Genomic DNA, 11,945 nt, shown 5'->3' with positions numbered 1-11,945 from the left:
GAAAGCTGGGATTTCTCTTGATTGTTTCCCACACAGACAAAAAGGCCGTTCAAAAGATTTAGCAGGCAATCTCCTATTACTACAGATAACCTAAAGATGAGTCCAAAAACTATATTTAGGCTATTTCAATCAAGACATGTTAAGTTTTAAAACTAGCATATTTTAAATGTATTTTCTTCACAATATATAGTGGCATATGCTGCCACCCCTGAAAAATCCTTACCCCCCTTGGCCACCCCATAGATATTTTTCTAGATCCGCCCCTGTGCAGTCCTCTGCTGCGTCCTTGTGAAAAACCGAGCAGCAGCAGAGATATCAGCGGCTCATAGCCCGATGCGGCTTATATATGTACATTTCCAGTTTTTTTTTTTAAAACTTTGTAGATGCGGCTTATAGTAAGGTGCACTAAAAAATTGTGTTTAGTATTTTTTGTTGTTCAGGTAGAATGAAAAAGAAAATAATAAAATATAAAAATATATATTTTTTGGCCTCTTTGCATTTTTATTATGAACATATTTGGCACAGATGGCAGAAGATTCGGACACCGGTGGTGTAAGTCTGCCTGTCAAATGAAATTTTATTTGAAAATGCTTTAAATTGCTGCTTTGAATCGTTTTTGATAAATAAAAATGCTACAAATAGCAGTTGGAGCTCTTAAGATTTTGAAGAAAATACAAACTAATGAAGAGCTTTGTGTGGCTCCAATATTTGGGAATCATTCCTCTAACTCTTTCCTGGAAAACCAACAGCAAATATATATATATAAATAAATATATTACTTATGTTTGTTTTTGGGGATTTTTCTGTTCTGTAGGTTTGGTTAAGTTTAAGTCAGAGGTCTTGCTAGGCATCATTACTTCCATTCTAACATTTGTGTACAAAATTTTGGAATGTTCTTCCTGATGTCACACTGGTTGGTGTCAGAACCCAACATTCTATTTCAGCTCAGTTCGTTAGAAATCTCTGATAGACTGAGACGTAACTATAAGAGTTAAACCTGCTATATAAATTTACACTGAAATCTCGAAAAACAAAGATGGATGAAGAATCTGAACATAAGTGTAAAAGGCCAGCATTTAGGAAAACAAAAGGTAATGAGTTTGAGTTTCAGGTTTATGTTTCAGTTTTTGGAAAGTTACACTGTAAAACATTTGAAGGTGGTTTAACTTGAAAATGAAAGTCCGCCTGCTGCCTTGAAAATGCAACTTAAGTCAACAAGAAAATTGTACTGTTTTAATTCAGAAATTAAAGTTCATGCAGTTGATTAAACAAAAAGATACAAGTTGTTTAAACTTTTTTAAGTTCATTAATCTTGAATTGAGTTTTAACTTAGTGCTGAAATTTAAACCAAACAATAATTTCAAAATACACAAGAAAAAACTGCCCTCACTTAGTTAGTTCTCTATTATTCAGTATTTCACTTAAGAATAATTTAAATTCTTGTTTCAAACTGCATGAGCAACATTTCTGAACTGATAAACGTCACAATGAATTCTGCTCAAAAACATTAAGTGGAAACAAGACATTGGGTGCGTTCACACTGAAGTGACCCAATTCCAATTTTTTGGCAATTCCGATTTTTTTGCATGGGCCATTCACACTGCCAGTAAATGCGATCTGTATGTGTTCTGCAGTGTGAAGGGGCAAACAACCTGAAAGTGTCCCGCATGTGCAGTAGAGGGCGGAATAGCATCAGCATTCTCAGTGTTCTGTAAAACCTCCATAAAAAGAAGAAGAAGCTCAGTGTTTGCGGAAGTAAATATGGAGGCTAACGGTGGAGCTTAGCTTACATATTTGAAGTTGCTGTCCAGCCGGAGCAGCATATTAACAACTTAATCCTTATATTGTCCGTCATGGTTGTTGTTTTTCTTCCCACTTGCGCGTTTCTTCCCACTTCCACTATTCTGCGTCCACTATTCAGGACGCAGAATAGTGAGATTTGTTGAGAATCAGTGACGTTCAGTTCGGATGAATGTGACCTGAACGTTTGGTCGCATTTGAATCGGATACGTATCGGATATGGGTCACATTCGAAAAAGAATCCAACTTTTGCTGTTCACACTGCCATGAAAAGATCGGGTAAAGGTCGCATTACGTTAAAAAAATCTAAATTGGATCACTTCAGGCTGTAGTGTGAATGCACCCATTGTCCTCAAGTTTTTTAAACTGTCAGTGGCATTAAAATAAACATTTGCCTTCATAACGCATGAGTCAGATAAATGTAACATTGATCTGACTCATTTCATCTCCATCTCACTCACGGTGCAACACAAGATACAAAAACATGCTGCTAAGCACTCTGGGAAATAGTTCCTATTTTGTTTTCTTTTAGGTTTTTTTAAGTACTAACCTAAAAACTCTAGTTTATTCTTGGAGGTTTGACAAAATTCATAAAAAGTTAACACAAAATCACACATTAAGATTCAAAATCAAAGTGCTAAATTTATTTGACTTAAAGAGTAGAAGATAGTAGACACAACTAAATGCAGCTGAAATGTTTTAAAGTGTAGTGGATATAACAATTTAGGTCATTTTACACACATAACAATAACAGTCTTTTAAACCTCTTAATATATAGTTAAGAGATTTAGAGTTTTTATCACTCAGAATTTGTTTTATTATTGGTTAGGAACATTTAAATGTGTCAATCTATGTTGGCTTCTCGGAGAAGCATGAATTTGGATGAAAATGACTTACATGTTCATCGGTTTCTTAATAAAGTCCCTGATCAGTATGTGAAGTGATTCAGAAATACTAAACATGAACTCTAAACAATCATTAATTTTCCACAATATTTCTCACGATAGAGAGAAGCGACAGCATGATGCTACAACGTACAGAGTCTGCTGAGGACTGTGAGATCCACAGAAAAAGTATCAGGGCCTCTATGATGGCCGGAACCTCAAGAAGCTGCCAGGACCAGATCAGAAAAAAGAGGATACTGAAGAGGAAGATGATGGAAGAAAAAGAAGAAGGTTCAACACCGGCCATGTGTAGGAAGGAAGAACCCCAGGAGCAGGTTCCAACCAGAGAGGCTTCCTCCTCTGTGGACATTCTAATAGGTTGGCTGCTTTGGTGAAGTTAATGTTAATTTGCTTATGTTGACAGACCAAACATGAAAAAATAATCACTATTTATTCCCAACATTTCTTACTTTAGAGATCAGCAGCAGCAGTATGATGCCACAGTGTGACGAGTCTATTGAAGACAGGACACCAAAGAGAAGGAAAAGGGTTAAAAAAGAGACCCGCAGAAAATGGACCAGGGTATCGAAGATGTTCGGACCATCCAAAAGCCACCAGAACCAGACGAGGATTGTGAGGAGACTGAAGAGGAAAATAACAGAAGAAGGAAAGGGATCTCCAACACCGGCCGAGAAGAAGAATAAGGGACTCCTGCAGCAGGTCATAACCAAAGAGCCCCCATCCTCAGTGGACATCAGCACAGGTTGGCTGCTTTGGTGAAACAACTGTTAATTTTCTCTTCTGTATGTTGACAGACCAAAATGTCAGACCAAACTGTAAAAATAAATCACAGATTTTCCTCAATTTCTCGTACTTTAGAGAAAAGCAGCAGCATGATGCTACCAAGTAGTGAGCCTGCTGAGGACTGCAGACCAAATAAAAAGAGAAATTCTGGAGATGAGATCCACAGAAAAAGAATCAAGACCTCTGAGATTGCTGGAACCTCAAGAAGCTGCCAGGACCAGATCAGAAACAGGAGGTTACTGAAGAAGGAAATGACAGAAGGAAAAGAAGAAGGTTTAACACTGGCCAAGTGTAGGAAAGAAGAATTCCAGGAGCATGTTCCAACCAGAGAGTCTTCCTCTTCAGTGGACATCCTCATAGGTTGGCTGATTTGATGAAACTAATGTTAATTTGCTTATGCTGACAGACCAAACATGTAAAAAATAATCACTATTAATTCCCAACATTTCTTACTTTAGAGATCAGCAGCAGCAGCATGATGCCACAGAGTGCCGAGCCTATTAAAGACAGCACACCAAAGAAAAGGAAAAGGGTTAAAAAAGAGACCCGCAGAAAATGGACCAGAGTTTCTAAGATGTTCGGACCATCCAAAAGCCACCAGAACCAGACAAGGATTGTGAGGAGACTGAAGAGGAAAATAACAGAAGAAGGAGAGGGATGTCCAACTCCGGCCGAGAGGAAGAATAACGGACTTCTGCAGCAGGTCGTAATCAAAGAACCCCCATCCTCAGTGGATATTAGCACAGGTTGGGTACTTTGGTGAAACTACTGTTTATTTTCTCTTTTGTATGTTGACAGACCAAAATGAAAGATAAATGCAGACATGGTGTCAACCTGTAAAATTGATCAAAGGAAACAGAAATGAACCAATTGCATTCAGAAATCCCACTGTGTGTAATTTAATCTCAGCATATATCCAGATGTTTTAAAAAGACTTCAGAGGTCTGTTAGAGAAACCCAGCAGAAACCCAACCTAAAGTTTCCTTAAGTCAAACTTATGATTTTAGGCTAAATGCAAGAGTACATGTGCAGGGTATTTATTACAGGAATCCCAGAGTTGAATTTACTACCTTTTTAACAGGACATGTCTGCAAGCTTGTAGTTATCAATAGTGACCCCACTGTTACCAACTCAGAGACTTTATTCCTATATTTAGTGACATTTCAATCAAAAAATGGCACTGGCTAAAATTGAAATTGGCAGGTCAAACTTTTTATAGATTGATAATCTATGATCTGCGAGAAAGCTGCAATCGGTGCACTGACCCATGTAAGATGGTCATCTTGCATGGGTCAGTGCACTGATGTAAACAGTGCTCGTGTAGAACTTTATCCCACTTACTTGAAGGTCTAACTGACTTTATCTTGACCAAAACCTCACGTTAAAAACAGAAAGCACTATTTTTAGTGCTTATCCTAAATCCATAAGACTTAGGATATTTGTTTTTTAAAGAATATCAGTAAAACGCAATGATATTCCAATTTCACAAGCCGATTTTTTATTCTCAATAGAATATTAGTTTGCTACTAATTGTCAACACTAGGACAACTTGATAACAAGGTTCCAGGGTATCATATTTCACAGGTCATTGAAAAGTTTAAATAAACAAATGTCCATGTGCAGCGAAATTCAGTGTTTCGGGGACCAACACAACTGTCAGATCTTCGTTACAATTAGAGCAGCTGTTTAAATTAGCTAATCAGCTAAAATCAGCTTCAGATGATCATTTTATAATCCCAAAGTAAGCATCAAGCCTGAAAACATGAAACTGTAAAGGACCCAATTTACTCTTGCGTATTGTGCGCATTCCATAAACCGCGCGGACTCCGCGCGTACTGTCCGCGGACGGTTGTGTCTTCATACTCGAGCGTACTGATTACCTAAAATTCTCTTGTGACAAATTCCTTTATTTCACACAATCTTAATGAGAACTAGCAAGTTTGATTAACTATTTGGGCACCTAGCTCAGTTTCTTCTCCATCTGAGAAGCTTTAACTCACCTCTCAGTGTCGGACAGAGAAAGGCAGTGACATGTCGGTTCATCCGGCAAAGACAGTGAACCGCTGCTCGCAGCAGCGCAACTTCCTACTGCGGGCAGAGGAGCAGCAGGAGGCTACGCTGGCTTTAACTGTAATCAGGGATCCATTCAATTAGCTCTGTTTATTATGTTCCGAAAGCACAATTGTGATCGGTGTAATAATTTGCACATCAACCGAAAATGAGCACATACCCGATCATTGTTCCTTGCCGTTGTTGGGAGACAAAAAAAAAAGAAAAAGTCAGACTCAACTTATCAGACCACCTCTCTGCTTCGCTGCTGATAAGTCTGGGATGATGTCTTATTTTTTGTTCTCATAATTCTGCATAATTCACCATGTCAATATTTGCGTGAATATATAAAGCCTGTTGCTGTTAAGTATTTTATCATGTTGATCTCAACATTGAAACAATATGAACTCATATAACCCAGGGTTATATGAGTAAAGTTATAGTTATCAACCTTATCAGCCCGATGTCACGTGAAAACCAGTTTGATGTGAACACCGTTTTCTCGCCGGGCAGTTTACTGTGCGACACAGAGTACGCGTACGCGGTCATAAAAATCTATCCTTGCGCGGACATGTCCGGCGGACGTCCACTTCGAGTCCGCGAAGACCTCCGCGGATTGAAGTACGCCCGAGTATATTGGGGCCTTTGGAGTGGTTATGAGTTTGTTCTTTGACAATTTTTCTGAGTTATTTCCCCTTTATTGTGGTGCACTGCTCTAAATTAAGAAGGTTTTTCATTTAACAGAACCGTTGTACCGCGGCAGCACGGCTACAGATGGCAAGGAAAAGAAGATCTTTTTGCCTTCTTGAAATTTCCGGATGTAAACAATAAAATGAAACGTGTCTAAATGGTATCAGCTAATAATGAATGCAAAGGTGTAACTTTGCAAGTTGGTGGGGACGAGGAGGAGCGAGGGTCGCTGATCCACCCACAGTTACTGGAAAGCCTTTTCTTTTCTAGTGCTAAGTAAAAGGCCAAAGCTTACACGTGAATGCCAGACAGTCTTATTCAATAAATTAGGATATACATCCTGATCAGGTTTGTGAAATTAATAGTACCTTTTGAAAATAACCTTTTAACAGGTATTAAACATACACAAAATATGGAGGGTGCTGTGGTGGCGCAGGAGCAAAGCACAACCCACATATGGAGGCCTTAGTCCTCGTGGCGGCAGTCGCAGGCTCAAATCCCAGCCTGGCAACATTCACCGTATGACCTTGCCCTCTCTCATTACTCTATTTCCTGTCAAGCTACTTTCAAATAAAGGCCACGAGAACCAAAAAATCCTTTAAAAAAACATACCCAAAATATAGATATGTTGGTGATGGAATTACTAACAAAGGAACTTTTCAGTCATATTCTAATTTATGGATTGAGTCTGTATTTGCTGAATATATTTGCTTTAATATAGCAAATAATAAAGGCAAAAAAAACTTTTCTGGGTCTGGTTGGAGCAGTTGGTGAATAGAGTCACTGTCTATATTACTGGATTGTACAAAATGTGGCTAAAAGCTGAGATGCTGATGTTTGGATATGTAAAAATATATATTTTCTCTGCATAAAAATCTATAAAATTTAGTTTCTGGCAGTTTTGTAAAGATACAAGAGAGAACAAAGCAAATGTATCTTTTATATTGATCAATAACTTAATTTAATTGTCGCTGTAAGAGCCAGGGTTTAAAATTTAACAAACTTTGGCTCTTTATGCTTTATAAAATATTTCACCCTATTTGATCATTGCTCTGAATATTGCCACGTTCTACGAACAAATGATGCAATTTGTGCAGGGGAAAAATGTAGAAAAACGGGTGAATGTATTTTTTTCCTCAGGGGGCGTTTACACGACAACGATCCAACAAAAACTGCACTTTTGTTCCGTTTTTGTTGGATCGTTTACATGATAACGTTCTAATTACGATCTGTGTTTACACAGTAACGGTACACATCGAAAACGTGTAATGCTCTCGCTGCGCCTAGTTGGTGCTAGGTTCTTTGAAACTTTGAAAGTGGCATGTTTTTTAAAAAAAGTTGTACTTGAAGGCATGTGGATTTGCGCGAGAAAACAAGCATTGTGTGCGTCTGATTAGGGCGCATGCAGTTGGAAAAAGTGGGATAATTTTGCTGGAACACCTTGTTTGAGCTTTCACGGTGTCTGTAGCGAGCCCCGGACTGGAAGCTGTTTATTGTTTTTACCTTGGAATGGCCAACAGTCTGTTATTCCCATATCAATTTGATAAAATAGGAGTTCCCGCACGTCCCATATCCGTGTCCTCTGTTACCTTTTTCAGCAGTTAAAACAGTTTAATCCGTTGCTAACAAGTCGTAACTTGTTTTTCCGAGCCGCCTTCAAACGCAACATGAAAGCTGAGACGCTCGCACTGGGTTTACACCTGTGAGGCAGCGAAGGAGACCTGCTGCTGCTGCGCAGGTGTGTTAGAATCATGGCAGCAACCCAGCAAAATGTAAATAACTGTACAGTTTTTTCCCCGAACTAACCGACTGAGTTGAGTAAAGCTGTTGGATGCAGGTGATGATAGCTAAAATATGACTAGCTAATATCAATTCAGCACGTTAAGCTTGTTAAGTAGCCTGTAGGCTACTGATGTTGTTGTCTATGTTCAGCTACGTAGATTCATTTTGTCCCCCCAAAATAAGTCGATGCCCCCCTGTTAAACTCGTCTGGAGCCGGGGCTGGTCCTGGTCCGTAGTTCTCTAGATAATAGCGCTGAACAAGCAGCCGTGTATTTTACCATGTGGGCGGTGCAGAGCGGTGAAGAGATGCTGAGGGAACCGTATCTGATGGGGAAACGGTAACACCAGCATTGTGAGTAGTTTCTTCTTCTGTGGATTGTAGGAAACAGCTATGTTTTCCACTATGCAGGAGCTGGGGATTCTGGAAGAAAATATCCGTTTTCTAGGTTTACACGACAACGGAAAACAGTAAGTTTCAGAAACATCGCACTCTGGAACCCGTTTTCAATCTGTGCCGTTGTTAGAGAAAACATTCGGTGGTTTCGTGTAAATGCACACTACAAACGCAACAAAACTCTTCCGTTTTCCCCCGAAATCGTTGTCGTGTAAACGGGGCCCCAGTGAGCTCACGTTAAACTCACCGTGCGTGACTCGTTGCCATGGCAACCAATAAACAGCCCCGGGAGCGCAGAGCAAATATTATGTTCAAGTGCATCAGGAATTAATACTAAAAAACCCACAAAAACATTTCCCAAGCAAAAAAGTACGTAAAAACACCAAACAGAACATTCTATCTGTTGTAGATTTATGTTCTTGAATTTTCATTTTGCGATCATTAGAAAGAAACACTCACGGTGGTTATTTAGCTAATTTAAACACCTGCTCTTCTGATTATCTGTCAGAAAATGTAGGTTGCCTTATTTTTGTGTTAATTGAACCGAAATACTCCGAACTGCTCAGCAAAGGTAGATGTTAAGGTGAAAAAATTAAGCTAGTATAGCGAACCTACTCTCCACTTATATATGTTTTATTTAAAGCTTTTTATTAACCTGTGAAATGTGGTCCCTTTGGACCTTGTTATCTTGCTGTTGTAGTCTTGACAATTAATATCAAAACTATTCGTCAAGTTTTCAGATTTTTTGCTTGATTGTCATTTTCCCGGCCACTTATATTCTTTACTCAATCTAAAATAACAGCGCATGTGCCGCACTGCCGCGCACTATAAGTCACATGATGTCCAATCCACTACATCAGTGAGCGGAATCGCCATTTATGTTTTATACAACGTGCAGCTGCTGTCGAGTTACTGTCCGAACATGGGTACAGGTACATAAAGAAAAAAAAAGGAGAAGGAAATATTAGTGGAGACATGTCCACACCAGTCCTTCGGGAAGATAAACTTGTCCGTATAAGTTCTACCACTTTTCCTACAATTACAGTGGAATTTTCACTTTTGCGTATGTTCACACTGCAACCTGTTGTTAGCGGTTATTTAACTTACTTTAATTGCTGCGCTGACTTTAGAGTCAGCAAGGTCCTGTTTACTGTCTGCAGCTCCCGTCGCATCGCTGGTAAAACTTTAGCTCGTCGCTGAGCTTGAGTTTGCATCGCTTCGTTTAGCACCAATTAACGAAACGGGAAACTGCTCCACGGTGGAGCCTCAACCCACGCAGGAATGCGCTGCTGATGAATGGTGGATGCTCCGGTCAGTCTGATTGAATCACCGTCATGTCGTTCCAGGTCAAATTTAGATTTTTTTCCTGCATACTTTACAAAATGCCTTTCGGTCATACTTAGTCAATGTCTAACACAGACTTGAATGGTTTGGATGTCAAAAATACAAGTTTTTAAGTAACAGAAATGCTTGTGAATATACTGCAGATTTACTGTAAAAATACGGAAAATTTTAGTTAGGGATTAACAGAAATGCAAGTTAATTAACATGGAAAAACTGTTAAAATACGGAAAGGTTTTGATGAAAATTCCGTAAAAAAAACAGAAAATGTACTGGCAGAAAATTACCAGGATGTTTTCCTGTTTCTTTACGGAATGTTTTAATACATATTGTAAAAAACCGGAAAATTTCAATTCATTATTTACAGAAGTATTTGTGAATATACAGGACATGTACTGTAAAAATATGGAAAATTTCAATTATGGATTAACAGAAGTGCTGGTAAATTTAACATAATAAATGATGTTAAATTACGGAAAACTTATGACCAGAATTTCCGTAAAAAAACAGAAAATGTACTGGCAGAAAATTACCAGGAGATTTTCCTGGTTTTTTTTACGGAATTTTTTTTTACTGTGTGAGAAGCTTGGTCATCCAGAAGGGACCCAGAGTAGAGCTGCTGCTCCTTCACTTCGTGAGGGGCCAGCTGGGGTGGCTCGGATATGTGGTTAGGATGCCTCCTGGACACCTCTCTGGTGAGGTGTTCCGGGCACGTCCCACTGGGAGGAGGCCCCGGGAAAAACCCAGGACATGTTGGAGGGACTATGTTTCTCGGCTGGCCTGGGAACACCTTGGTATTCCCCCGGAGGACCGGATTCCCGTGGGGAGATTGAAGTCTGGGCCTCCCTTCTTAAGCTTCTACCCCCGTGACCCAACTCTGGATAAGCAATAAGCAGAAATGAATGGATGGATGGATGGATGGATGGATGGATGGATGGATGGATGGATGGATGGATGGATGGATGGATGGATGGATGGATGGATGGATTGNATGGATGGATGGATGGATGGATGGATGGATGGATGGATGGATGGATGGATGGATGGATGGATGGATGGATGGATGGATGGATGGATTGATTGATTTCGGTCCATCCATCCATGGGTTAAAGGACAGGTTTGTAAGTTGGGTTTTGTGGGTTCGCTCTTTGACGCTGCGGCCCCACCATGATTGGTTCCCGGCCCGCATTTAGGTACCTCAAAGGGTATGCACTCTCACTCGAGATCAGGAACCACCTTGAGCAACAGGGACTATCTTTTATGGTTGGTGTGTGCGGTGTGCTCCAGGGCGCCACCTCTTAGTTTGTATGTGCTGAGTGTGGTCTCTGTTTTCCTCCGATGAGGAATGAGGGAAAAATGGAACAAGAGATCGATAGGTGGATTGACAAGCATCTGCAGTGAAGCAGGCACACTGCCAGTCTGTCATGGTGAAGAGAGAGCCAAAGGCAGATCTCTCAGTTTACTGGTCAATGTACAAACCTACTTTCATCTACGGTCATGAGTGTTTATTTGCATGCCTAATGATTTGTAGATTTTCTCCGGGTGCTCCGGTTTTCTCCTCGAGTCCAAAAATATTTGTTGTATGGTCATGAGTGTTTATTAGCATAACTAAAGATTTGTAGATTTTCTCCGGGTGCTCTGGTTTTCTCCTTGAGTCCAAAAAAATGTGTTGCCTTAAACTGATATTTGTAGGCTTCATGACCTCATTTATGGCCTTAGGTGTTTATTAGCATAATTGGAGTTTCATAGATTTTCTCTGGGTGCTCTGGCTTTCTCCTTGAGTCAAAAAAATTAGTTGTATCAAATTGAGATTAATAGGTTTATGCTCCTTTCTTCCCATTAGACTAGCGGTTCTCAACGTGGGCAGTACCGTCCCCCAGGGGGCGTTCAGTGGACGGCAAGGGGCGCTGGCGGACATTTTTACAAAAGGGGTCGCTCGAATGCCTTTGGGGGGCGTTTAGTCGAAGGTAAACTTTTCACCTGAAATGCACAACAATGCCAGTTTAGACTTTGAGCAACTTGGTAAAACTGTATTGTGTAACATTAAACCTTGCTTGGCTGCAACTGTATCAATGGCAGCTCTTCTTCTATTCAGTGTTTGTTAGCTTCTGTTAGCTTCTTGGTGTAACTTCGTTCTCCTGCTACTGCTAAAATCACAATATCCTCACTCTGAAAAATGAACCCATTTAAATAAAGAAATC

The 11,945-nt window shown here is 39.9% G+C and overlaps 1 protein-coding gene across 1 annotated transcript in view; it reads left to right on the top strand.

Annotated features, from left to right (window-relative positions):
* The first annotated feature begins 967 nt into the window (after positions 1–967).
* LOC103482378 (serine/threonine-protein kinase DCLK3-like) overlaps positions 968–11,945 on the top strand; it is an 18,935-nt gene continuing 7,957 nt past the window's right edge. The window contains exons 1-5 of the mRNA XM_008438499.1: positions 968–1,091; positions 2,808–3,062; positions 3,160–3,447; positions 3,564–3,848; positions 3,947–4,234. Of these exons, the coding sequence (XP_008436721.1) occupies positions 1,037–1,091; positions 2,808–3,062; positions 3,160–3,447; positions 3,564–3,848; positions 3,947–4,234 (1,171 nt within the window). The 5' untranslated portion in view covers positions 968–1,036. The remainder of the gene's footprint in view (positions 1,092–2,807; positions 3,063–3,159; positions 3,448–3,563; positions 3,849–3,946; positions 4,235–11,945) is intronic.

This window comes from Poecilia reticulata, linkage group LG20 (assembly GCF_000633615.1).
Source record: "Poecilia reticulata strain Guanapo linkage group LG20, Guppy_female_1.0+MT, whole genome shotgun sequence".
In the NCBI taxonomy this organism is placed as follows: domain Eukaryota; kingdom Metazoa; phylum Chordata; class Actinopteri; order Cyprinodontiformes; family Poeciliidae; genus Poecilia; species Poecilia reticulata.
This window is presented reverse-complemented; position numbering and strand designations above follow the sequence as displayed.